The sequence below is a fragment of the Eulemur rufifrons genome, chromosome 7 (assembly GCF_041146395.1).
Source record: "Eulemur rufifrons isolate Redbay chromosome 7, OSU_ERuf_1, whole genome shotgun sequence".
Lineage (NCBI taxonomy): Eukaryota > Metazoa > Chordata > Mammalia > Primates > Lemuridae > Eulemur > Eulemur rufifrons.
In genome coordinates, this window is record NC_090989.1 from 2,660,866 (window position 1) to 2,687,891 (window position 27,026).

General features: G+C 48.2%; 1 protein-coding gene across 2 annotated transcripts; it reads right to left on the minus strand.

The window, feature by feature from the left end:
* RRP1B (ribosomal RNA processing 1B) lies at positions 1–26,971 on the minus strand. Of its 2 annotated transcripts, none has more exons than XM_069474920.1 (16): positions 26,820–26,971; positions 17,476–17,558; positions 15,546–15,603; positions 14,254–14,339; positions 13,946–14,007; positions 13,471–13,600; positions 12,585–12,649; positions 11,878–12,059; positions 8,654–8,748; positions 7,944–8,041; positions 6,750–6,769; positions 5,832–5,960; positions 4,603–5,261; positions 2,792–2,944; positions 1,649–1,712; positions 1–703 (listed from the first exon to the last, which is right to left on the minus strand). In XM_069474920.1, exons 1-16 carry the CDS (start codon positions 26,947–26,949, stop codon positions 510–512), a joined length of 2,208 nt encoding a protein of 735 aa, XP_069331021.1. In that variant the 5' UTR covers positions 26,950–26,971; the 3' UTR covers positions 1–509. The 2 variants fall into 2 exon arrangements, with proteins under 2 accessions (XP_069331021.1, XP_069331020.1); XM_069474919.1 differs by having other exon boundaries at positions 5,832–5,963.
* Positions 26,972–27,026: the final 55 nt, after the last annotated feature.

Here is a 27,026-nt window from a genome sequence, read left to right on the forward strand (position 1 = left end):
ATACCCACAGGACATGAGGGTGAAGCCCTACATGCTTTGAAAAACAAAAAAACAAAAAAACAGACTGTTAGACTAGAAATAAGCGGAAAACCAACCCAGCACGGCAAACACGGTTGTGAGTACCAAAGTTCTGCGTAAACTGATAGCTGACTAGGAAGGGTAATTCCACACTTTAATTGTGCTAATCAATTTATTGAAAGTTGTAGATCTGTGTGCTCTCCTCAGCTTCATACAAGGTCTCAGTTCCTATGCTAACGGGAATCACTGCAGTTACCCCAAAATGTGGAATCCGAGAGAGCTTAAGCACAACGTCTGTAGCGGAAGATTCCACGGAGACACCTGTGGCTCCCAGTGGAAGGGACGAGTAAACAGCAGCTCACGTCCAGAACCTCGTATACACCAGTTACAGGAACTTATAAAATGATAAAAAGGCCCTACGTTCTTAAAGTTATAATTTATAGAATATTCTGTACAAAAGCAGTCTTTAAAAAGAGGCTCTGCCACTGTCCTCAGAAGAAATCCACAGCAGTCGGCCTCCTCTTTGGAGTGGCGGTCAGCGGCTTCTTGGTCACCAGCGGAGTGCTGGCAGGGGAGCTGGGGGGGGTCTTCAGCACTCCGTGCAGGGGCTTCTGCTGGGGGTTGAAGGCCACTCGGGAGGGGCCCGTGGGGCTGACCAAGAGACTCTTGTCTGTCTTCTTGAATTCTGTCCCAAATGAAAGCAAAGCGCCCTGTTAACTGGGTGTGACCTCTGTCCCTTCTAGCCGTGTAGGAGTGTCCTGCTTCGGGGCTTGACCCCTACTCCCTGGCTCGGGACAGGGCGGTGCCATTGCAAGACCTCAGCGACTGTGGGGCTTCCCAGGAAGCCCTGGCTCTTCCGGAGGACGTGCCCCTGGAGCCTGGGGGAGCCGCAGCAGGCCAGGTGGGGTGGGGCTGCTCATGGACATCAGGACCCCGGCAGCTGCGTCCGGGCCGATGGGCGGCGTGTAGAGCGGCAAGGAGTCCCCTCCCGGGAGGATTCATCCCTCCCGCTCTCCCCAGTGCTAAGGACAAGGCCGCGCTGGCTGAGGAGAGCGCCCCAGGTCCTCCCAGACCCCCTCCTCTCTAAACACACACGCTCCATTACTGTGGTCCCCAAGGAGAGTCAGGCCTTAAACTCATAATGTTTTTAAAAACTTTGGTTTCTTTTGAAAAAATAAATGGATACTACCAATATGAAACTAGCAAGACAGGGCTGTCCCTCCTCTTCCCCCTCCTCCCGGGAAGCAGGCGGTTCTGAATTTTAGTAAAGAGGCAGCCACAGCTAAGGGACCTCAGGATCTCCAGTGGCCTCTGTGCGATGGCTTTAAACACTCAGGAAGGCGGTCGGGAAAATGGCTTTTCAGATCACATCTCACCAGGTCACCTCTCAAGGGGCTCCAGGAAATCTCTTTGTCCCCCCACGCCCCACCCACTCACAGCTCTGCGAGGACGAGGGACACACTGCCAGGTGCTCACGTCCGACTCAGACACCGGCAGGGAGAGAAGTCCGTGACCTCACGGCCCCAGGGCCCCCCCAGTCCCCTGCCTCCCATGGGAACGCTCCTGTCGCTGTCGCACGGGGCCGAGCCGGTGCCCAGGGAAAGGCTTCTAACAGCAGGTCCTCACCCACCTGCAGTCGTATTTCTGTTCAGCCCAAAGGTGACCTTCTTGGAGCTGGACGGTGTCTTGTTTAGCTACAGAAAAAACAAAAGGAGTAACATGAAAGGAACTGCTTAGTCCCCTTCCGAGTTTTCTAAAGAACGTGCCCAAGAGGGAGCGCTGAACACTTACTGACCAGGACACACATCAAAGGGCCAAAAGGGACAGTGGTCTGCTCCCACAACTACGTCCCACTCCTGGGTCTTTGTCCGCCCGTGCTACACCTCCCCGGCCCGCAGCCTTCATGAAGCCTGTTCGCACACACGCTCGTCCTCCCGCCTCTGTCTCCCCGCCTCTGTCCCCCCCCGCCTCTGTCCCCCCGCCTCTGTCCCCCCCACCTCTGTCCCCCCGCCTCTGTGAGGCAGCAGTGCCCCAGCGCCCCGCTGCAGCTGCCCCATCGTCACTGGCCACAGTGAAGAGAGCAAACAAATTGAGGGCGTCTGAAACCTTCTAAGTAGGCGAAAGTTTGCCATTGAAAAACTGTAAGAATGTCAATAACTCTTCCATTCATTTTGTCCCACAGTTTTGAAGTTTTAACTTGAAGATTACACCAATCTTTGATTATACCAATGATGGAATCTAACTTCCATGGGTAATGAATTTAAACTCTCCAGCTTTTCGTGCAAAGGACTCCAAATTATCCAGATATTCCAAGAGTTCATCAAAATTAACCACATTCTTTCCTATTTGAAAAATTCCTAAAAGCTGATCCATTTTGCATCATGAAACACTTCCTCAAATTCCTTCCTAGAACCCCATCCTTTCTGTGTGAATCCCCTATTTCTACCTTACGACCACTTTTGCTTTCACACCAGAAACGTTCCATGAGCGGAATGTGTGTCATCGACCGCAGCTCAGAGCACCCTGACTGTGATCCCTGGGGCAGGGTCCCCCGCCACCCAGAAACACTGCGATGTCACCAGGGCTGAGAAGTTGGTTGCAGAGCCCACCTGGGCTCCCGTAGCAGCTCCTGGCCCTGTGGACAGGCTCCGAGGCCGACAGTGGCTGTGAGTGCTCCAGGCTCAGGAAGGCCACGGTGGGCCCCAGGCCCGGCACCCACATCTCTGCGCCCTTGTGGTGGGAATGGGCTGCACCACCCTGGGAGGGCGCGTACCTGGATGGCAGGACCTGGAGAGCAGGTGGCAGTGTTGCTCTTGGCTTTTCTGAAGAACAGGGGCTTTGGTAGGAAGGGGGTGTCAAACTTCACAAAATCGTTCTCTGTCCTCAGCTGCTTCTTCTTCAAAGGGCTGACAGTCCCGCTGCCTCCCTACGGAGCAAGGGGCAAGAGGCTGTCGCATGATGGAGCCTGCGGCGCCAGCCATGCACGCGGGAAGCGGGACGGGCCAGTGCGGCAGCAGAGCCTCAGCAGGCTGACCCGACGCCCCAGCTCAGACCCCACAGCCCGAGGGTCCTGCACTGGGTTTGCCAAGGGCCCTTCCGCTTAGCAGAGTGACACACAAACCACCGTGTCTCTACCATGCCACCATGTCTTCACCTTCAAACTTATGCCAACGTTCTGAGCGTTTGTGCTTTCCAAAGCCCATCTGTTAAATAGTAATTTACTTTCTCGTTTGTGGTTAGAGACATCACTGTTGGCTGACAGCCTTGCACACGGTGGGGGAGTGACATCCAATTGGGTTCTACAGCCCCTTACAGGCAGGTGGAAGACACGGGGAGTGCTGCAGCTGACAGCCACCCACAGCAAACACCGGGCTCTGGCTCTGGGGTCTCAGGTGTCCCAGAAGCCCAGTGCAGCCAACCTGCTGGTGTTGGCAGGCTCTAGATTGCTGGCCCAAGGGAAGGACAGCCCCAGGAGCCTTCTCTTCTGCTCCTCCCCTGTGCCTGGAGAGATGTCAGGTAGACAGTGCCTCCCTTGGGACTCCCTGACCCTGGGACTGATTTAACAACCGTCCCAATCCTCTCTAAAACAGGCTGCCAGGGGCCTGGGAGGCCGTGAGGAAAGGCAGCGTCTCTGATCCCCTTGGGGAGGAAAGAGCACTGGGTGAAGGGGGAGTGAAGGGGGAGGCTGCCCAGAGCAGGACGGGACGGCAGGGCCCCTGCTAGCTGGGGAAGACCCAAGACCGGAAATCGACCTCCTGTGGTCCTGTGGTCTGAGCTGTTTTGCCAGCTCAGACTTTTGACTGACCATAAACTCACTCATCTCACCTAGTTAGCCATGCAGCGATACTGTCAGAAAGGCCTCAAGCCAGCATTTCACCAAGTCCACACAAGTCCCCTACGCAAAGGCCCTGATGTCCTAACCACGGCCGAGCAGCATATGTGAGTACGAGTTCCGAACATGGGTCAGCACGCTGTTTCTGTAACGGGCCAGAGTGGGCCGTAAGGTCTGTCACCACTGCCCAGCTCTGTGCCGTGGAGTGGGAGCAGCCGGGCAGTGCACACGCCCACAGAACCACGTGTGCCCACCCTGCTATGGCAGCACACCGTGCTATGACCAACGTGGCAACAGCAGGCCGAGAACCTGGGTCCTCGTTTGCATCTGGCTCTAGAGACCCAAGCAGACAGAAAGTCTTCATTGAGAAGGTGAGTGAGACAAGAGAATTTTGGGCTTCCTCTTCTGCTGCAGGGGCCCAGAAATGAGACCAGTGCTTGGCGGAGGAGCTCGCCTGCCTGCCTGGGCTGGGGCAGCAGGCCTGGCCCAGGGGATGACTGTCCCAGCTTGATGGTGAGCCTCCCCTGACCTCTGAGTATGTGGCCAAGGGGAGTGAGGGTTTCGGAGGACTTGAACTTGACCACTGAGACCAGCTGTCTGTCATTTACCTGTCAGTGAAGGTTGTTATAAACCACAACCTAGTCTAGTTCTGCCCAGCCCAGAGGTCTGACCACTGCCCCACCCCACCCCCGCAGGAGGCAGTGTAGTCCCCCAAACACGTCTTGTTCCAGAGCCTCGGCCACCCGTCTTACCAGAGCTTGGCTTTGCCTGACTGTGGGTTCCAATACTCCGTTGTGTTCTACCAAGTTCGACATCTCTTTCATTTTCTTCCTCTTTTTGAAGATTGCTGTTTTCTGACTGGACAGGTCATACAGGTTGCAGCTGCGGGGCTCTGCCTGTTTTTTCTGCAGCCTCCCACACTGGGGCAGGCTGGCTTGGCTGCTCCCCGCCTCCGCCGGGCCTGCAGGGGGCCCTTCCTTCTGCACCGCGGGCCAGGCCAGCGTGGCCAGGCCACTGCCCCTGGCCGGGGGAGCTCCGAGTTTCCGCTTCCTTTTCAGGACTTGGGCTCCATCTGTCGGGGGACCTCTGGCGGCAGGTGCCTGAGGATGTCCGCTGCTCAGGCCACTCTGTGACATGTCCTCCAGAGGTGACACTGCCAAGGTCTCCCCGTGGGCCCTTAGGCTCTTCTTCCGCGGCCGTTTCCTTCTGTTGTGCGTGGGGACGGACGGGGGGTGCTCTGAGCCGCTCTCCTCCCCGGTGCTGGACGAGCCGCCATTCTGTTCTAGGGATGGGACCTCATCGCCTGGGCCCGAGTTTCCGGGCTGGAGGTGGTTCTTCCTCTTCTTTTTCCTTTTTCTCTTCTGAATACTGCCTTCACTGCCCTCTTTCTCGGCAGCAAAGACTGTGTTCCCTGCAAAGACACAAAGGCAATAAACAGGCACCCGATGCCAAGGTGGGACGGAGTCTTGCTGGCAGTTCTGGGCCAGCGTGATTGGCAGGTGGACTTTTCCCACAGAATAGCTTTTGTCCCCCTGATGCACTTAGTGCGCCCACTGGTCTTGTCACCTGGCCCCCCTTCCACATCCCCAGCTGCGGAAACCTGTCCAGTTCAATGTAACTGCAAAGCAGATCATCGGATATCTATTAATCTTAAGGCCAAAAGGGACAGACCACAGGTCCAGAGCAGTAATCAAGCCACTGCTCCAAAGCACTCTCAGAAGCTCCGCCCCCCTCCCCCGAAGATGCTCTTGAGAGTATGCAGAAACTTCTAGTTGAGTGGGGCCAGAATGGCGGTTCCACAGGAAATAACAAATCACTCAGACAAAAGTCTTTACTTTTCAGCCATGAAAAACTAAAGCTTTTTGCTCTGCTAATTTATGAAGATGTGAGCGCAAAGCCCCGAGACTCGCGTGCGTGCTGCCACGCAAGGCTTCGTCCCGCTTCCTCTCCAGCCCGCTCGGATTTAAGATCTGCAGCTTACCTTTCTCCTTTTCCAAGTCAGCCCTTTCTACAAGTTTATTTCCTTTTTTCTTATGCCTTCCTTGACTGAGGGTTTGGTCATCTTCATCAGCAGAAATGTCCTCAGCAAAATTAAGTTGAGATATACTGCCTGCTAGATGCCAAAGTGACACCATGTCAGCTTCCTGAGACCTTTAAGACTCTGCCCAGTGGCCTAAGAGCTGGGCCTCCCACCTCAACCAGGCAAGACTTTAAGCCCTGACTTCTGCCTCCCCACCACCATTCCTCACTATTTCTCCAGCCCAAACCTGAAAGCTGCTGACACAGGAATTACAGACTTAAAAAAGCTTTGTGGATTCCCCACCAAGGCAAGGCAAGGGATTCCCCACCCTGGGAGACACCCTCTCCAGCTCCGCCTAGGGGGCTTGGCTACGGTGGTCTCCACGGTCCACAGGGCTCTGCAGTGCTTTCCCGATTTCAAGTGCCCCGGGGCACGGGGCACACAGGGGAGTGAGCCCACTGACTCACTCAAGTGTGAGCAAGCTCACAGCAGTCTTTCTCTGGGGGACAACTGACCACAACACCAAATGAAAGGGGCCCTAAGAGATCAACTTTTTTTCTTCATAAAGGGTCAAATTAGAACCTTCCTAGATCAGTAAAAATTTATCTAGTTAAAAGAGCAATAAAAACCAAAACAGAACACCACACCACCCACATGTAATAGGGCAATCTCCCCTTTGCCCTGGCATTTGCAGGGGAGCTCAGGGTGGGACAGTGGGCAGGCTACAGGAGGGCCACGCCCTGGTGCACATGGGTAAGGTCACTATTTCTTATGAGACAGAGGTCCTTCAATCCTGCCTTTTGACATTTGGCATTAATGCCCTCAGTGGGGTCCATATTCATATGAGAACATGAATTGTAATCTTCCGACTTTCCTCACCTTCAGAGAGATCTTGGAATCTGAAAAAGAAAATGACAAAAGTTCATTTAAAAAAACCCCTTCTTTCTGTCTTCTGTATACACAGACACACACACACACACACACACACAAACACGCGCGCGCGCGTGCATGTGCACAATATTTAAATATTTAACGTTCATTTAATAATTCACTTTCTTTTCCCTCTAGGAGGGGAGGCTAGAGAGGAAATTCCATTAAGGAAAGGTGGTGTGATTCCAAAGCAAAAACTCAAGGACAGCCAGCCCTCAACAATCGTCAGTGTCACCAAGAACGTGGTAGGCTGAAGGATCTGTCCCGGACACCCAAACAAGACTAGGAAGTTAGATTTTCCTTACTTGCTTCTAAAGGCAGAAATAGTTTAGATCTCAGCTTATATTCAAGTCTCCAGTGGGAAAAGGCCAAGCAGTGTTTGGCTTTGCACATTTCGGTGGATCAGAACAGAGAAGTGTTGAACTGCAGGGTGTGTGCAGGGAGCTGCAGGAGCAGAACACCTGGGGGCAAGTCCTGCCCCAGTACCTGACAGCAGTGACCTCAGCCAGCTGCCCTCCCCAAAGGCGGGGATTAAGGAAGCCATCTTCTAGGGGTTTTCTTAAAACTAAACAAGTTGATGTATGAGAAGCGCTCAGAGCGGTGCCTGGCTCACGTAGAGTACAGCCAGACAGGGTTTATCTGCCATCAGTCACAAGGCGCCATGAGGCTCCACAGCAAACTGCACATCACCATGTCATTACGGCCACGACCACACCAGCACTGACCAGGCATCAACTGGCACTTTTGGCGTAACTGTGCTGGGAGGGAGGACGAGAGATAAATAACCCAGCCCCTGTCTATCTCAACAGCAGGCCAAAAGGCGACACCCAAACAGCAGACTGACATCACAGCTTCTCAATCTGTTAACGTTAGACATTAACAGACTTCTCTTTACATCATCGCAAAGCAGCTAAGAGACAAGTACGGCTGCATCTCAAGAGTGGAACTTGGGGGTGGGGCAGCTGTTTGCACTCAACCCTGCAGTGTATGTGAGTCTATTACACGCTATGAATAAAAACATAAAAGAACAAACAAACAACAAGGTAAGCATGTAGATCGCTAGCCCTGCACACTGAGATAAATGAAGGGGCTGGACTTGGATGCGAATGAAAATCAAAGGAACTCTCTCACCCAGTCACTGACTTTTTGATTAGTTTGGAGAGACGCTTCCTGTTGAAAGGAGGGATGTTCTTCTTGTTGGTAATTTCCAGCAGTCGATCAGCAACAGCCTTATAGTCAAACTACGCCCAGAGAGAAACGAAAAGTCAGTCTGCAGCAAACCACACTGCCTGACTTGGAAATTCACACCTACTAGTGAGAGAAAACCCACTGGGATGGGATTTGGAAGCATTTGGCAATAGAACAGTCTAAACAAGCATATGCTAAGACTTGGCAACCATAAGCATAAGCACCAGCTCTGAAATACTCATGTTCTAGTTATTCTTGGGAGAAGCTGGGTAAGTAATTCTTCCTTTCTTCTTAAAATTGTAGTAGAATACACAAAACCACATTTACCCGGGTGTGTTTCATTTTAAGTTAATCTAGATTTTTCAGTCTGTACTTGGTAAAATAGTAAACTTTTTATTTGCAAAGTGTCACTGGAGCTGGCGCTGTTGTATGGAACAGAACAGATCCTGGCAAGTCAAAGTGAGGACTGTTACCTTTCAAAATTCTATCACATTTAAATTTCTTTGTCTCCAATGAGCTCATTCTAGGGAAGGTGACATTAGTGACTGAAGGGATTAGAAAGGACTTTGGCCCTCAGGCCATACAGCTTAGTTGTGACCCTAATTCTCTGGCTAGGCCACCCACAGCAAATCTATATTCTATAAAAAGCAACGACCGCCACCCACCTGGAGAAGGGGCCCAGTGTCCTCCAAGGCTCTGCAGTCATCTCTTCCTCTCTCATCACCAAGTCCGTCTTTTCTGGAGTGATTCTTGCCCACTGCTATGAAAACATCCAAAGACAAATTCTTGACACATCAAATACAAAGCAATAACCACTTGCAAAGAAGCCACTGTCTAATTAGATGTCTCTTAGTAAAAAAGAAAATTTCTTTAAGAAAAACCCTGAAAATACATTTATAATTTCCCAGAGATGTTTTGGTTGTTCGGTCTCTGGGAATGAGGATAAGTCTGGGAGAAAACATACATTTTGCTGCTTCTATTCATAATGATGTCACAGGCAAAACCAGAGACCTGCCTGCTGCCTTCGCGGTCCCCTGCCACACACGCTGCCTTCATGTGAAGACCTTGGCCCAGGGGAACGGAAGCTCTGGGGTCTAGGGACTCAGGCAGGTGGATCCAGGCACCATGCTGCTCTGGACTGTCAGGAGGAGAATGGATCCAGGAGTTATGTCCCTACTTTCAGGTCAGTCAGGACCACAGTAAAAAATCTAGCATAGTGGTACGCTCACTTTCCAGGAGGCTGCCTGAGGAAATACAAGTTAATATTAACGCAACTGTCAGCAATTAAGAAACAATTCAGCCAGGCACGGTGGCTTACACCTGTAGTCCTAGCACTTTGGGAGGCCGAGGTAGGAGGATCGTTTGAGCCCAGGAGTTTGAGGCTGCTGTGAGCTATGATTGTGCCACTGCACGTCTGCCTGGGCAACAGAGTGAGATCCTGTCTCTAAAAAAAAGAAAAAAAATTCAAAGAGTCTTAAAGCCTATCAAGGAGCAGATAAAAATGACTAATGAGAACTCAAAGGTTTTTCAAACGTGTGCTATTTCTGGAACGCTACGTGCTTGTCAGTGGCGCGGTATCAGGGCCTGGCCTGTGGGAGACAAGGCAGGCCCAGAGTGCAACTGGGAGAGAACATTTGCAGCTGCACACGGGAGACAGCTGAATGGTGTCTACAGTTTTGTTTTTGTTTTAACACACAGGGTCTCACTATGTTGTCCAGGCTGGACTTGAACTCCCTGGCTCAAGTGACCCTGCTATCTCAGCCTCCTGAGTCCCTGGGATTACAGGCACATGCCACCATGCCTGGCTGAGACTGTGTCTGGTTTGTTTCTTAATTTTTCAATTTTTTTGGAAGTAGGGTCTTACTCTGTTGCCCAGGCTGGTCTCAAACCCCTGGCCTCAAGCGTTCCTCCCGCCTCGGCATCCCATGGCGGTGGGATTCCAGGCTGAGCCACCTCGACCATCCCATGTCTAGTTTAGACTGATAGAAATGTGGGGAGCAGAGGGACCCTGAGACTGCTCCCACACCTACACGAAATTTGCTCAAGGTCATCAGTTAACTCTGTCATCTACACCTGTGGTCCCCAACCCGTGGGCTGCACACCGGTATCAGTCTATGGCCTGTTAGGAATCTAGCTGCACAGCAGGAGGTGAATGGCGGGCGAGCGTGAACCCTACTGTAAACTGCACGTGCGAGGGATCTAGGTTGCAGATCCTTACGAGAATCTAATGCCTGAGGGTCTGCGGTGGAGCTGAGGCGGTGATGGGAGCTGGGAATCGGCTGCAAATACAGATTATCATTAGCAGAGAGGTTTGACTGCACAATAAATGTGATGCGCTTGAATCATCCTGAAACCGTCCCCAGCCCCAATCTGAAAAAACTGTCTCCCACAAAACTGGTCCCTGGTGCCAAAAAGGTTGTGGACCGCTGATCTACACTGAATTTAAAATTAGAGTATTTCTTTTTTCTTAAAGACTTGCTGTTTTTTTTTTTTCCTGATTAAACGTAATATATGATCACTGTAGAAAAATTAGAAAATAGAGAAAAGTAGAAAGAAAAAAAAAAATCACCCACAATTCTGCCACCTACGGCTATTAACATTCTGGTCTATCCTTCCAGATTTTTTTTAAAATTTATTTTTTATTTATTTTCATTTCTATTTTTTAATTGTTTTTAGAGACGGGGCCTCGCTCTTGCTCGGGATGGTCTTGGAACTCCTGAGCTCAAACGATCCGCCCACCTCGGCCTCCCAAAGTGCTAGGATTACAGGCATGAGCCACCGCGCCCGGCCTATCCTTCCAGATTTTTTTTTTTTTTTTTTTGAGACAGAGTCTCACTCTGTTGCCCAGGCTAGAGTGAGTGCCGTGGCGTCAGCCTAGCTCACAGCAACCTCAAACTCCTGGGCTCAAGCAGTCCTCCTGTCTCAGCCTCCCGAGTAGCTGGGACTACAGGCATGCACCACCATGCCCAGCTAATTTTTTCTATATATATTTTTAGCTGTCCATATAATTTCTTTCTATTTTTAGTAGAGATGGGGTCTCGCTCTTGCTCAGGCTGGTCTCGAACTCCTGAGCTCAAACGATCCGCCCACCTCGGCCTCCCAGAGTGCTAGGATTACAGGCGTGAGCCACCACGCCCGGCCCTTCCAGATTTTTGAAGGCACATGTAAATGTTTAAAAACAAATCAGGCTCCTCCTACATAGTTTTGTGTCCTGCTTTTAAAAAGAAATTATTATATTTCCTTTGGTTATTAGTTTTTGAAAACTTTGTTTCTTAATAGCTACAAACACTTCAAAAGCATGGGCAAACGTTGACCTCATTCTGCAAAGAGATGCCAGAAACTGCTGTGGAACTTGGCTGGGCCTGCACCTTCCCACGCACACTGCACAGCAGCCCACGGATACAAACAGCAGTCAGAGTGTCAGTCCACAGTGGGCACTAAACACCCAGAGAAAAGGAACCCTGAAAGGAGCCGTGGGACGAGAAAGGCAGACACAAGTGCACGTCCCCTGTGGAACCGCACGGCAGGTCCCCTGTAGGAACGAGGCCACACCAGGGCATTCAAAGACATCCTACACAATGACAAAGCAACTAAAAAACTCCAGAGCAACAGCAGTGACAATGGTAAAACCCTGGAAGGAAGTCTCGAGGTCCTAGGAGGTATAGAAATGTGCCTAAGTAACACGTGACAAGTCTCAGGTGTCCCCAGACTCCAGCCGGGCACAGGCGCTGCTTTGAGCACCCACTGCTTTCTTTTTTGGGAAGGGTGGAGACGACGCCATCTTCCACGAACCAACCCCAGGTGTGCTGAGCGAGACGCCGGGACACGTGTCACAGAGTGTGTGTGACGAGGAGCGCACCAGGCAGGCCACTGGAGCACAGTCTCTCACCTGTCTTCTTTTTACAGGCTGCTTTTCTCCACATCGTCTCATTTTCAGGGGCCTCTTCCTCAGGGACGTGACTGTCACCCATTTTCGCCTTCTGTTCCTCCACTGTCTCTTCAGGTACAAAAGGAGACTGGTCTACAATGGCTTCAAAAACGCCCCTGGCTATAGTCTGCACCAGTGTCTGGCTGAGGGCGGAAGCACAGTGGACAGAACATGATTAGAACAGTCGCTCTGGCTGTGTCATTTGAGGGGTACGGAGGGAAGCCCTGCATTTGTCACTGTGGTCCGCCCAGGGTCTGGGGACCCTCAGCCCGCCAGTGGGCATCTGTGTCCCTGACAATGCTTCTGTGTGGTCAACTGCCCCTGCCACGTGCCACCTGACCAAGGGCAGCAGACAGAACCCTGGGTGTGTGTGAGCATTCCTGGGGTGACCGGGGAAGCCCCAAACCTGGAATGTGCAGGGCATTCCTGGGGTGACCGGGGAAGCCCCAAACCTGGAATGTGCAGGGCATTCCTGGGGTGCCCGGGGAAGCCCCAAAGCTGAAAGAGCTAAATCACTGTTCGGAGCTTCAAATGTCTCGTTAATGGGAATAAAAACTTCGGCTGTTCTCAGCTCTGGACAATCATCGTGGGAGCCTGACTGTGCTTCAGAATAGGAAACAACCCCCAACCACCAAGAAGCAGCGAGAACACCCAGGTAAATCACTTACTCCTTAGTCTTGGCGGCAATTTTACAGAATGGATCAATAAACTTGAGATTCTGATCTGCTAAAAGCTGTAATTCAGAAATAAAATGGGAAAAAAATGAGAAACAAAAGAGCCTTTTCTTTTTCTGACATGTCCTTGAAAAAGGAATCATTTGCATTTTTCACATAAGTTGAGTCAGACAAGTAAGGCTTGTCTCACACAGCCCAAGAGTGCCCACAGGGAGCGCCACGGAAGCCTGGAGCCAGGCTCAAGGTCAAGGCTGTCCCCCAGCCACAGGAGAAACCGCCCAATCCAACCATCGCCATTCTGTGTGCAGCACGGGGAACCTGTACACACCCCTCTTCTAAGACAAGTTCTACATGGAGAGCATTGGAAAGTGTGCGACAAAGGAATTATTGTTCTAAATATAGCATTTATCTTGTCTTTTAATTAAAAAAATAGACATTCCCTACAGAACGCTTGTGAAAGAAAAAAGTAAAATTTGCTCATATTCCCAAATTCAGATAATCATTTGCATACTAAAAATGTACATTTCCTTTCTAGTCTTTTGACTATTTATATTCGAGTATATACTTTAAAAAAAGTCATACAGTTTGTACAGCTTTGTCTACTGCCTTTTCTATTGCTTAAAAAAAAAAAAAATCAATATATCCCCAGCATTTCTCCACATTGCTGAATTCTTTGTTGGACTCTACAAGGCTGCTTTCAATTGTTTTATAAGACTGCCACGAACATCCTTAGTGCGCAAAGCTTTGTTTACACATCCCATGAGTTACTTAGGACACGTGTCCCAGATGGGCTGAACAAATTTATGCTGCCACCGTCACTGGTAGCAGAGTGGCAACTGACAGCACCTCCCTGCCCCCCGGGGACACTGCTGCCACTCACCTCCTTCCCGCCCACTTTGGAGAGCTCGTCCAGGTAAATATCGATGAAGTGGAACCTCACTCCGTTAGGAGACTGACTCTCGGGACACAGGATCTCCTTCATCAGGACGTCCAGGAAAAGCTTGATTCGGCTAAAGAAAAAACACACGTTCTTCTTTTAGAGACAGCGTGCCAAGAGAAAACGAAAATATTCAGCTGGGTGCCTACACTGCACGACTACCAGTGCAAGGCTAAAAGAACAGTTTCAGAAGGAAATAAATACTTAAATCAGTGTAAAATGCTGCCATATGTGCTTAACTATTTATGCTCCTCTATTGCATTTTAAGTTCTCATATTTTGCTTCTCGCGGTACTATACGGAGTGGGAGGCATAGATCGGGCAATTCATAGTTGTGGATTAACTGAAAAGCTTGAGAAATATCCTAGTACCCTATAAGCTTTAAGGCCACCAAATGCTAACTCAAGTAGTGGACCAACCTTTCTTCCCAGCCATCTCGCTTCAGAACTTCAAAGGACTGCCTCAGGACCAGCCGGATCAGCTATAGATAGACAGTTACAAAAAGGAAAGTAAGAAATATTAATCAGCTCAGTGGAATGAGGAGACCAAAGAAACTAGTGTATCCTGGATCCCAAAAGTGAAAAAAATAACCATAATAACCACATTTAACTTCTAGATCAAAAAACATATTCACTAATGCTCCTCAACTCGTCAAAGAATGACAAAGGACATTCTTTTCTTCGCGTGAGTTTCTGAAGTAAATGTGGATGACAGCTGCCGATCTTACCATGTAGTACTTGTCCAGGCGGAGCCTGTCTATTCCCTTCCATTCTCGGTTCATGGTTTGCCAAAAGGTCTGAATGAACAGGTGCTCTGCAGTGAACAAAAGGCTCTGAATGCTCGGTTTCCATGTTAACATCTTACCACAAAGCAAGAAAGTAATGAAGAGAAACAAATTCGTATTATTTATTATCTACTTTTCTCAAGAATTCTTGGGCAACCTGAAAATTTGGCCAATAATCAAATATGCTCAATAATTTCTTTTACATTTAAATGAAAACATATTCTTATAAAGCAGGAAGGCTGTTAATATCTTACTGTTTAGTTAGAATGCTCTCTGGAGCCTTTTTCCTCATCTGCTGCAAAGCCATGTTTCTTTTATGGTTGAGATTCCCAATCCCCTTCTGTGGACACTTCCACCACACCCCTACCCAACAACAATCCAAAACCACTAATCTTGCCGAACACTTATACGAGCCACGTAGAAACTCAGCTTTTAGTCTGATGTTAGGTGTCACCTGGGCAAACTATAAGTACAAAACATTCTACTTTTCGGTTCTGAGCCACGGAACAAACACTTTTTCATTGAAAAATAATTTATTGATTCCTTTTGGCTTTACTTCTTTTTGCACAATTCCTTGATATGTGCAAACGTATGCATCATAAGTAGAATTTTGTTCCTTATGAGTCAGCTAATATTCAGAGAACCATTGGGGGGTATTCAAGTCATGAGGATGGTTTTGTTCTGAGAAGTCCCAGGCAGAATAAACTAATTGTGCTGTCTTTTTCTTCTGCTGTAAGCAATCCTGACTCAGAAATACCTTAATCTCTCCCTTTGTCTTTCTTTTTGGTAAAGAAGACTGACTTGATAGTTTACTACCAGTGACAGCCCCAACCTGGAGCAGGATAAAGCCGGCACCCAGAGGTGACTGTGAACACTGGCATCCAGACAGCTGTCTCTGAAAGTGTCCAAGTGACTCAGAATGTGGAGATTCGGGAGGACGGTTATTTCTAAAAACTTTTTTTTTTTGAAATCTTTGAGGTGTCAAATATGATTCTCCACAAGACACCTCCTTTATCCTCTTACCAAGTCAACATTTATCATAGCTTTGAAAAACAGAAACAGCTGGTCGCCTGATGTCTACACCGTATTAGTACTAGGTTTACACTAAACTAGTACTTTGGAAAACTTAAACTTTAAAGGAAGGAGAAGAAACAATATTGACTAGATTTCCTAGGCAAGTAAGCAAATGTGATGAGCAAGGAAGTGTTCAAAGTCATGAAAATATCAGGACTTACGAGCCTCTGAGTTGTTAACAACATGGATGAGTTGGGAAATAGTGTTCGCTAGCTCCTCCTGCAAAGGTGGGGTTGGGGAGAAACATTGGGATTATTAAGTGGCAACACTGCGACGACAGCATCATGGCCTGTGGCCTCCTCCCGTCTCCGCCCAGGGGAAAGTCTGTGCATCTTTTTTTTTTTGAGACAGAGTCTCGCTCTGTTGCCCGGGCTAGAGTGCCGTGGCGTCAGCCTAGCTCACCGCAACCTCAAACTCCTGGGCTCAAGTGATCCTTCTGCCTCAGCCTCCCGAGTAGCTGGGACTACAGGCATGCGCCACCATGCCTGGCTCATTTTTTCTATATATATTTTTAGCTGTCCAGATAATTTATTTCTATTTTTAGTAGAGATGGGGTCTCGCTCTTGCTCAGGCTGGTCTCGAACTCCTGACCTCGAGCGATCCTCCCGCCTTGGCCTCCCAGAGTGCTAGGATTACAGGCGTGAGCCACCGCGCCCGGCCAAGTCTGTGCGTCTTGTTCTCAGTGTCACTTCCACTAACAAGTGTGTATTTGAATATCTGAACTTTCTCAAATGTAAAATTCCCAATTTTAATGGTCTGTTATGTTAACTTGATGTCTCTGAGAATTGTTTTAGCTGCATGCTAAAAAAAGCATCTCTAGTTATCTGTTCCAATAAACTACAGAAGAAGTAAATTATCTGTCAATTCCTGCCTTTAAAACTGTAATTTCAATTGGGATTCTCCCATAATCCCTGAAATCATGCGAAACACAAAGGACAGCGGGGTCGACACTGATGGTCAGACACCAGGGACCCTCACTCGATGGCATCAGGAAGTCCCCGCTACCTGGTTGGGCAGAGACAGGGTGGAATGCGAAGGCAGGCCACCCTTCCAGGCCGTCACTCCGCGGAAGAGCAAGCCCTACTGAGGCGAGACAGGCTCGTTCACGGGGAGAGTCCTGTGGTCTGGCCTAGGGAGGAGCCTGCCACCGAGCGTCAACAGAGCACTCTGCTCATGAGGTCCGGAAGGAAAGAACAATCCTCACGGGTTTCACGCACACTTCACCGGGCCTCAGTTTTCCTCATCTTGAAAATGAGGTTCCTGTTCATCAGTTTTCTTCCACTAAAGCTGTTGGTTGTTACTTTTGAATGTAATCTAACAATATTTTGCCCTGAAATCCTACTCAAAATATATTCAGTAGACAAAAAATAATAAATCCAAACACGTCATTACATGGCTTGGGAGAAGTGGCAAGACTGCACACTAACGCCCAGAAAGTGCAATCTACCCACAAAGACTCCCCTAGCATCAGAGGCCTGCACACGCGGCCCCTCCAGGCCCACGCCAGCACATCAGGCCTGCTCTCGCACGTCAGAACAAAGCCTTTGAAAAGTGACAATCTCTGTTTTAGTCCTAGTTTTGGTGGTGGTGCTCAGCATGTTCAGCAGAGACAGAGTCACACGCGTGTTCTAGGGAGCTGCGCAGTTTGCACCGTAAGTGCCAGAGGCTTAGGCTGCGAGGGCTGCTGGCCGCCCCGCACAGAACTGGATGCCCAGCGAGGCGGCTGCCATGTCCTGGGCCTCACAGGGGTTCGGACTGGTGCTCCTGCCATGGCACTTCTGGCCATAGATAATTCACTTAATAGAAGATGAAACACAAACTTTAAAATACGTACGTAATGTAAAACCTACCATGGAACCCTATAAAATTGTGACAAATAATAAACCTATAATTTATGCATATCTTTCCTTTTATTTGAAAAGATAATTAACAATGCTTTGATACTGTAGTCCTTTCTGTATGGACAAAGGTGAAAAAAATGACCCCTAGAGGCATTGATTTTCTATTTGTTTAGGTATATTAAGCGATCAAGTCTCTTTTACCCATCCGTTCCCAAAATCCAGAAATATGACAAAGAGAACTGTACGTTACCTGTAGGAGGGGTTCATCCTGCACCCACATGCAATAGAAGAGCCCTTTCCATATTTTTAGAAGTTCTTCTTGACTGAAACCTCCTGGAGGGCAAAACAGCACAAAAATCTTATTTTAGAGTCTATGTATTTCCTTTCTTAAAGTTTAGAACTGCCTCAGAAGTGGTGAAAATAATCCCACATACATTTTAATTCTCTTCCATCTGCAGATGCCTTTTTAAAAAACTGAAGATATTTTTCCTTATTGTTACAAATTCCCACTGCACACGTAGTTTTATCAGCTCCAGGGCAGGGTGGCTGTGGGCGCCTGGCCCCATCATCTGAGCAACGTGGGGAAACGTCATCACAACAAAAAATGAATGAATGAACTGGCCATTTATAGAGTCAGTTCCCCTCAAGCACCCTCCTTACTTAAAACTAGCATCTCTCCTGCACACCAATGTTTTCATTGGTCTTGGGATATAAAACTGCAAACCCTCCCAGAGATGCAGAATTTGCCCAAATCACATGAAGCCCCCAGGGACCGGCAGACCCACTCCAGATGAATAGAAGGTCGGCCAGGGTGAGGACACAGGGAGCTCCAGATAGCGAATCTAAAAGTCAGAGGGCTAGGAAAGCCCCCGGGAAACTGACACAGCTAGGGAATATTGTTTCAAAAATGAGCCTTTTAAGGATCCTGCTATGAGGTCAAAAGTGGCTGTGTCCCAACCTCCCTCCCTGTCTTGGGTGCCATTCACTGAGCAAATTGTTGCCTGCAGTACGTCGATCACCTGCGCTGGCCTTGTTCTGACTCTAGCTGCACGTCCCCAGCCTCTGCCTCTGCCTCCACCAGCTAGGAAGAGGCCACCCGTCTTGCTCAGCCTTGTCTCCTGGATTCTGCAGGTGCCATGAAATACTTGAGTGACATAACGAATCACACAATGATAAGGTAAGTGTATACTCTTGGAGTTTCCAAACCTATGGATCATGACATCAGAAAACAAACAGAACCCTCAAGTCTTAATGCACGTTTACAAATGGTCTTTATTCATATCTTACTAGGAGGTATCAGGAGAGATCTTTCGGAGCAGTAAAGTAGGAATGCAAACAATATTTGGAATCAATGTGATCGCAATACTCCAAATGATGATTAAAAAGTCACAAAAGACCCCTTTTGATGCACGGAAGTCTATTTAGTGTATTTAGAGTGAGATTACCCTATTTTACAGGCACTGCTTTCCAAGTTACTAAAGACTTTTCTCATATCAGCAATTTTATAAAGGTTCATTTTGATTCTCTTGTTATAGTTTCCCATTTAAAACCAAGATATTAAAAACTATAGGAAAATTATTAAAGTACATTTCCTTTAAGATTTGGACAGATGATGTACCAATTGGTCTCTTCCAACCCCCTTGTTACAAACCTGGGATCCTCTTATTGATAATGTAAGTACAGCATGAGTGATAAACTCCACCAGAGCCCAGCCCGCTGCAGTCATGATCGCAGTAACTTTTTTTGTCACAGTGACCTCCACATATCCTCAATCTTGTTTAATGACTGCATATATCCCTGGTGTATTAGAGCTGCGGTCCCCAACCTCCGGGCCATGGCCTGGTACCAGTCTGTGGCGTGTTAGGAACCGGGACTCGCATCACCGCCTGAGCTCCACCCTCCCTCCCGCCCCCCACCTGAGGGAGAGGGGCTCACAGCAGGAGCTAAGCAGTGGGCAAGTGAGCAAAGCTTCATCTGTATTTACAGATACTCCCTATCGCTTGCATCGCTGCCTGAGCTCCCCCCAACCTGCCTGTGGAAACATTGTCTTCCATGAAACGAGTCCCTGGTGCCAAAAAGGTTGGGGACTGCTATATTAGACGATCTGGGCAAGGATCATCAATGGCTGCTAAAACATTAGATGAAAAGATATGGAGAGGCCGGGAGCGGTGCCTCACGCCTGTAATCCTAGCACTCTGGGAGGCCAAGGCGAGAGGATTGCTCCAGGTCAGGAGTTCGAGACCAGCCTGAGCAAGAGTGAGACTCCGTCTCTACTAAAAATAGGAAGAAATTATCTGCCCAACTAAAAATATATACAGAAAAAATTAGCCGGGCACGGTGGCGCATGCCTGTAGTCCCAGGGAGGCTGAGGCAGGAGGATCGCGTGAGACCAGGAGTTTGAGGTTGCTGTGAGCTAGGCTGACGCCACGGCACTCTAGCCCGGGCAACAGAGTGAGACTCTGTCTCAAAAAAAAAAAAAAAAAAGCTATGGAGAAACTTTAAAACGGATGGATAGGTCAGACCAACCACACTCAAAACCAGACTGATGGATCCTTACTTGGCTTGCATAGACAATCATTCATTAGATGCCGGAGCTGAGACAACAGGAAGAACACAGCACCAACCTGTTAAGTATTCTTACAAAAACAACACTGAAAAAACCTCTAGTGTCAAATCTAACTATCAATATTAGTTTACAGGAAATACAGGGGACAGAGGAACATGTTAATTGAGACAACGGGGTGCAGTCAGCAAAACCCCAAGTGTGCACAACTCTACAGGACAAACGCCCCACATCCTCCGACAAACTGTGTGGAGAAAACGGACAAGAACTGTTAGAGTTTAAGACAGTCTTAGCAGACATATAACCACATTCAAAAAGTGGATCTTATCTGTATTCTGATTTGTCATAAAAGACATTTATGAGACTTTGAGAAAAACTAAACAGATTGGGTATTTCATCCTATGAAGGATTTTTTTTTAAAAGGTACAATAATCACACTGTAGCTATGTTAAAAAAAAAAAAAAAAGAATCCTGGAGTCCACTTGCTTAAGGCTTCTTGGGTGTGGCTCCAGGCCATGGTCCTCAAATTTGGCTCAGAACAAACCTCTTTAAGTTATAAAAAAAAAAAAAAAAAAAAAGAATCCTTATCTTTCAGAGATACACACTGAGGTATCTGGAAATGGAATGAGATGTCTGGGATTCAGCTCACAACAACCCAGTGGGACGGAGGAAGTGGGCAGATCGGGCCGACTGGCCAGGTATCGGCCAGCGCTGAAGCAGAGCCATGAATACACTTTGTATATATTTGAAATATTCCGTAATAAAAGAAAGAAAAAGAGTACATGAGATTACCAAAGTCACACCATGCTGTTTTCTCTTTTCTTTTTGGTTTTAAAAACACTCTTCATAATAATGTAACTAAAAAGGCATGAACATTAATCGACTTAAAAGCAAAAAGAGGATTTAAAGGATACAGATTACTGAGGTCAGATACTGGGCATTCCCTCTTCTTGCCCAGGAGCTAGGCTGTTATCCCCTCCCAGGCTCTCCACCTTCAAGCAGGGCATGGAGGGAAGCCGTGGTCTGGGTGGGCTCACTTCGCATGAGGGGAGGCGGCAGCAATCTGGGCTTCGACCAAATCAGCAGGAATTCCCTTGGCTGCAAGGATGGGTTCAAGAATGGATAAGCCACTTGCCTCGAGGCTCAGGCTTCAGGAGTTCTCTAGCTTTCTCCTACTGGACTTAAGAGAATGCGGTTTGTCCCTGCGCCCAGCCACCTTGCCACACAAGGGGAGCCGCCTACATGAGAATGGAGACACTCTCGGGGCAGCTGAGTCTACAGTGGAGGAAAACTGGGCTCTGGAGCCAGCAGTAGAGCGCCTGTACAAAGCTCTGCTCCGTTCCCCTCCTCCAAACTAGGATTTTGTCAAGTTGCAACCGGAAAATAGTCCTAACTAATAAAAACACATTTTTTAAACTGCAAAGAACCTATATACTACCACCAAAGTTACACAGTCACAAGTTAGCCTTGCTCATTGCCTCCTGAGTCCCAGTCCCCTCCCCAAAGGGACCACTGCTACCTGTTTGATGTGCATTTATTCAGATCTTTCCTGTGCATTTACAGAACAGATACACGTAGTGCAAAAAATCACAGTTGTGCATACGTGACCTAAATGGCATCACATTCTGCATTCTGGCTTTTCTCATTTAAAAACAGGATGGAGTACATTTATCTCCAGATGGCTCTCCAGTCAGTTAAGTAAGGGATAATCCAGCCTGAGGAAGGGCGAGACCCTGTAGAAAAATTAGCCGGGCTTGGTGGCGCCTGTAGTCCCAGCTACTCAAGAGGCTGAGGCAGGGGGATCACTTGAGCCCAGGAGTTTGAGGTTGCAGTGAGCTATGATGACACCACTGTACTCTAGCCAGGGTGACAGAGTGAGACCCTGTCTCAAAAAAAAAAAAAAAAGTAAGGGATAATGTGACATGCCTAATATCTTTGGACAACTCACATTATAGGCACAGGCACAACAAAGGTGCCACGATGTGCTACACAGGTTTCTGTAATGGATAACAGCAGATCAGAACAAAGAGGGCCAATGGATTCTGGACAGTGGGCAGCAAAGGGAGCTGGACAAGAAAATATATTAATTGTCTCATCTCTAGGAGGCAACAAAAAGTGGAAACAAATTCTTGGCTAGGGCCGGGCTCAGTGGCTCATGCCTGTAATCCTAGCACTCTGGGAGGCCGAGGCAGGTGGATCGTTTGAGCTCAGGAGTTTGAGACCAGCCTGAGCAAAAGCAAGACCCCGTCTCTACTAAAAAAATAGAAAGAAATAATATGGACAACTAAAAATATATATAGAAAAAATTAGCCGGGCATGGTGGTTCATGCCTGTAATCCCAGCTACTCAGGAGGCTGAGGCAGGAGGATCTCTTGAGCCCAGGAGTTTGAGGTTGCTGTGAGCTAGGCTGACGCCACGGCACTCTAGCCAGGGCAACAGAGTGAGACTGTCTCAAAAAAAAAAAAAAACCCCAAATTCTTGGCCAGGCCCTAGCTTGCTACTGACAAGTGTATAGTATCAGAAAACTGTCAGCCAACTTTTGGGCCTCAGTTCCCTTAACTATAACATACGTAAGGTTTATGGTTAGGGTTAAAATCAAGAACATGTATGAGAAGCACTGTAAGAGTAAAGCACTATCCAACTGCTGTATATTACTGTAGTAACTGTCTTACTTTCCTTCCTACTGTTTACCAAAGTTTTTCCCCCTTTATAAATGCACATATGTGTGTGTGTATATAAATAAATCACTTGTTTTCAGCTAGCAATTTAGTTGGTAAAAACAAGGTGCCAATTTTTGAAGCATTCGAAGTGAAAGAGAGACATGCTCATTATTGAGTTGCCTTCAGAACTCCAAAAGGTGAAGTACATATCTGAAACAGTTTTGTTCCATTGTTGTTTCTTGATCTATCTTTTCTTCTTAGGGCTAATTTTTTTAAACCTAATACAACTAAGTTTCTGACAGCAATACAGTATAGCTTTACTTTTTTTTTTACTTTTTTTTTTTTTTTTTTTTGAGACAGAGTCTCACTCTGTTGCCCAGGCTAGAGTGAGTGCCGTGGCGTCAGCCTAGCTCACAGCAACCTCAAACTCCTGAGCTCAAGCGATCCTCCTGTCTCAGCCTCCCGAGTAGCTGGGACTACAGGCATGTGCCACCATGCCCGGCTAATTTTTTCTATATATATTTTTAGCTGTCCATATAATTTCTTTCTATTTTTAGTAGAGGTGGGGTCTCGCTCTTGCTCAGGCTGGTCTCGAACTCCTGAGCTCAAACGATCCGCCCACCTCGGCCTCCCAGAGTGCTAGGATTACAGGCGTGAGCCACCGCGCCCGGCCAGCTTTAGTTATTTCAAAACGAATAAAGTGAACATGAAAGTGAGACATGAGGACATAGTAAATACCAGTAAGTTTTGAAATGAGCAAATCCAACAGCTACTCTCACCACGAAATAAGCACAGAAGCCATTTGAAATTGGGGTAAAGTGTTATACTCTAACCTACCCCAGTGTCAAAATATCTACAACTCCTATTAAACTCTTGGGTAGAGAGCTCTAAGCCCATCACTGTGAAAAAACACTTCTCCAATCACCTGCACTGAATCTAAGATACCATCAACCATAAGATGTACTGTTATTTTATATGCCACTAAAAAGAGAGCAATGATACAAATGAAACTGTCACAAGGCTGATTTTAAGAGGCACCCCAATTTTAGTAGATATTAAATGTTTAACATTGCAGAACTGATAAGACAGATAGGGACTGTCTATTTTGTTCATTGCTGTATTCCCAGTGCCAAGAGTAGTACACATAATAACAACAGCACACAGACAGTGCTCCATAAATGTTTGCTGACCACGTGAATGCACAAATAAATTGGGACCAATGAGCCCTCATGCACTAAATCCAGGGGCAGTGACTATGGTGTGACTGTGAGTGCTCAACATGAACAGTGAAAGCACAGGAGCAATATTCTGGCACTTTAAGCAGTTCCAAGATTTCCAATTTGTTTTTATTTATTTTTTTTTTTTGAGACAGAGTCTCACTCTGTTGCCCAGGCTAGAGAGAGTGCCGTGGCGTCAGCCTAGCTCATAGCAACCTCAAACTCCTGAGCTCAAGGGATCCTCCTGTCTCAGCCTCCCGAGTAGCTGGGACTACAGGCATGCACCACCATGCCCGGCTAATTTTTTCTATATATATTTTTAGCTGTCTATATAATTTCTTTCTATTTTTAGTAGAGATGGGGTCTCGCTCTTGCTCAGGCTGGTCTCGAACTCCTGAGCTCAAACGATCCGCCCACCTCGGCCTCCCAGAGTGCTAGGATTACAGGCGTGAGCCACCGCGCCCGGCCTCCAATTTGTTTTTAAAATCACAAAGCTACATATGTACGTTGCTGATGGACAGCTATGTGTTTCAGTAAAATCTCAGATTTCCTTTTCTATGCCCAAGATACAAAGAAATTTGAGGCTGTCAATGAGAGTCAAATGTCAGGCCAAGTCATTTCCAAACTTGCCTTTCTATTTTGATACGGCATAGCATAGCTGTGGCAGAGACTTTGTTTTTTCTTGTCCCATTATCACCGTCTGTGACATTCACTCTGCAGTTATTTCTTTCTTTATTTTTTTATTGAGACAGAGTCTCACTCTCACGCCCAGGCTAGAGTGCCATGGCGTCAGCCTAGCTCACAGCAACCTCAAATTCCTGGGCTCAAGCGATCCTCCTGCCTCAGCCTCCTGAGTAGCTGGGACCACAGGCATGCGCCACCTGCCCGGCTAATTTTTTTTTTTTTTTCTATTTTTAGTTGTTTGGCTAATTTCTTTCTATTTATAGTAGAGACGGGGTCTTGCTCTTGCTCAGGCTGGTCTCAAACTCCTGAGCTCAAACAATCCACCCGCCTCGGCCTCCCAGAGTGCTAGGATTACAGGTGTGAGCCACCATGCCCAGCCCTGCAGTTATTTTTTGAAAGCTCACTCTACTCCATACATGATATTGTGATGAACAAGAGGTGTAAGAAAGTCTGGGTGTGGTGGGCGCTAACCAGACAGGCCCAGGTGTAAACTGACTGGCCTCAGGCCCCACATCACCTGAGCATCTGCAGATTCTGGGCCTGCTCACCAAAGGGGCGTGAGCACAGGCTCTGCCTGTCATCTCAGCCCCACATCTACTGGGTCTGGTCTTCTGTTCTTGTACCCCACCAAGACATACTCCTTGTATGGCTGGATGTACGCCCATTTCCAGCCAAGCAATGTAGCTTAGTGGCACCACAGAGACATACTGGATGTTTTCAAATCCTACAACACTGGAGGTGAGATGCTAGGGAAGGCTTTTTGGAGGAAGTGATGCTGAATTGAATGCTGGGAGTGAAGAATGGGTGGGATTCTTAGTAGAGTGAACAGCAGAAGCAAAGGTAGAGAGGTGAGAAATAGCGTGCTATATACCAGGAACCACGAATGGTTCTGTCAACGGAGCATGAAGCAGGCACGTGGGGGCTTAGGCTGAGGACAGCTCATGACCTGCAGACACTGAATTTCAAGGAAGGTGGTGACACAATCAGAGTTGTTTTAGAAAGATGAACCTCAGCTGGTTTGTGCAGGACAGATTCAAGGAGGATGCAGACGGTGTAGGAGTAAGCAGGTGCAGAAGTCCAGGTGAGATAAAGAGGGCCTATGGTCAGAGCAGAGTATTTGAGGACGTGAAGGAAGTAGGATCCAGGAACACTGGATGTGGACTGGTGCAAAGCATGAATTAGAGAGAGGAGCCCGGAACAATCCCATGTGTCTGGCTGGGGTCTGAGTGAACGGTGGAAACTAGCAACCCAAAGACAGCACAAGCAGCAGAGGAGCAGCAGCACCAGAGAACAGGCTCGGGGGAAGAAAATGAGTCACCTTTTGGCATTTGAACGTGAGGTGCAGGTGGAGATACTGGGCTAGCAGGGCTCATCTGAGCGGAAAGGAGGAAAGGGCTGGACTAGCAATTTACGTTTAGGAGCCATCAGCATATACAAGATATCTGGAACCATGACAGTAGATGAAACCAGGGCGATTCCCAACAGAACTGAAGTTAGGAATTTTGGTCGTCATTCCTCTTTCTATCAGATTTCCCACAAAAGTGTATTTTCTTTTTTTGTGGTAATCTTTTGTGGTTTCTCTTCAAAATAAAACAAACCGAGAATGTCAGTAATTGGGGAGATACTATCCATTCTTTTAAGCAGATTCCAAATATATTAATATCAGCAGTAACTAAATCAAACCTTAACTCAGTGCAACATAAAACCTCTTTCGCACACTGTAGTTCATAACTTATGCGCTCACCTAAGGGCTTACAGAAAATATTCAGGATCAGGTAAATGAAATCCTTCAATGGCAAAATCCAAACTACAAAGCCCTGTGTGAACCAACTGGCCACTGCCTACATTTCCAATTTTATCTCCTAACACTTTCTTCCCTCTGCGTGGCCCGCTTCCTCTCTTCTCCGTTTAGATCTCAGTTGAACATCACCCCCCAGGGAGGCCTTCCCGGAACAGCCTGTGTAGAGGAGCTCCCTCCTTCATTTTTTCCAGTCCCTGGTCTTCATTTCCGTTACTACATTCACAAACTCTAGGTTATTCGCCTGTGCCCGCCTCCCGCAGCCTTACTATCCAGAAGTTCGCGGAGGGTAGGAGTTCTTTCTGTCTTCTCTCTCGCACGCCAAAGGAAGGCGAGAGTCAGTGACGAGAACACCAGAGCAACTCAGGATGAGTGCAGGGATTCAAGGTGCAGTCTCAGGAATCTGATAAACCTGGGTCTGTTCTCAGCTGCCCGCTTACTGGGACTTTCACAAATTACTGAAGCTTTCGGCGCCAGTTTCCTCGACCGTAAAATGGCACTAGGCACAGAAGGAAGCGGTTCCCCCAGCGCGGACACACAGAGCACACGCCGGCGTCACGAATCACTGCACAAGTGGAAGCTGCCATCCCTCCCCGGCCCGCCCGGGGTGGGCTCCGCCGTGGCCCCAGTCCCGCCCGCCATGTGGCGCGGCTGACCGCCGCCAGCGCCCACCTGTCTCCCTCTGAGTCTTCACGCTGATGTACTGGCGCAGCTTCTTCACCGCCCGGTCCCGGATGCCCTTCTCGTTGGACGCCAGCCGCTGAGCAAACTGGATCTCGGCTGGCTGCATGGCAGGGGCCATCGCGCCCGCTGGAGCATCCCCGGCCGCGCCGCCAGCCGCCGAGCGCGCCGCAGCAGCCGAGCCGCCCGGGCCGCGAC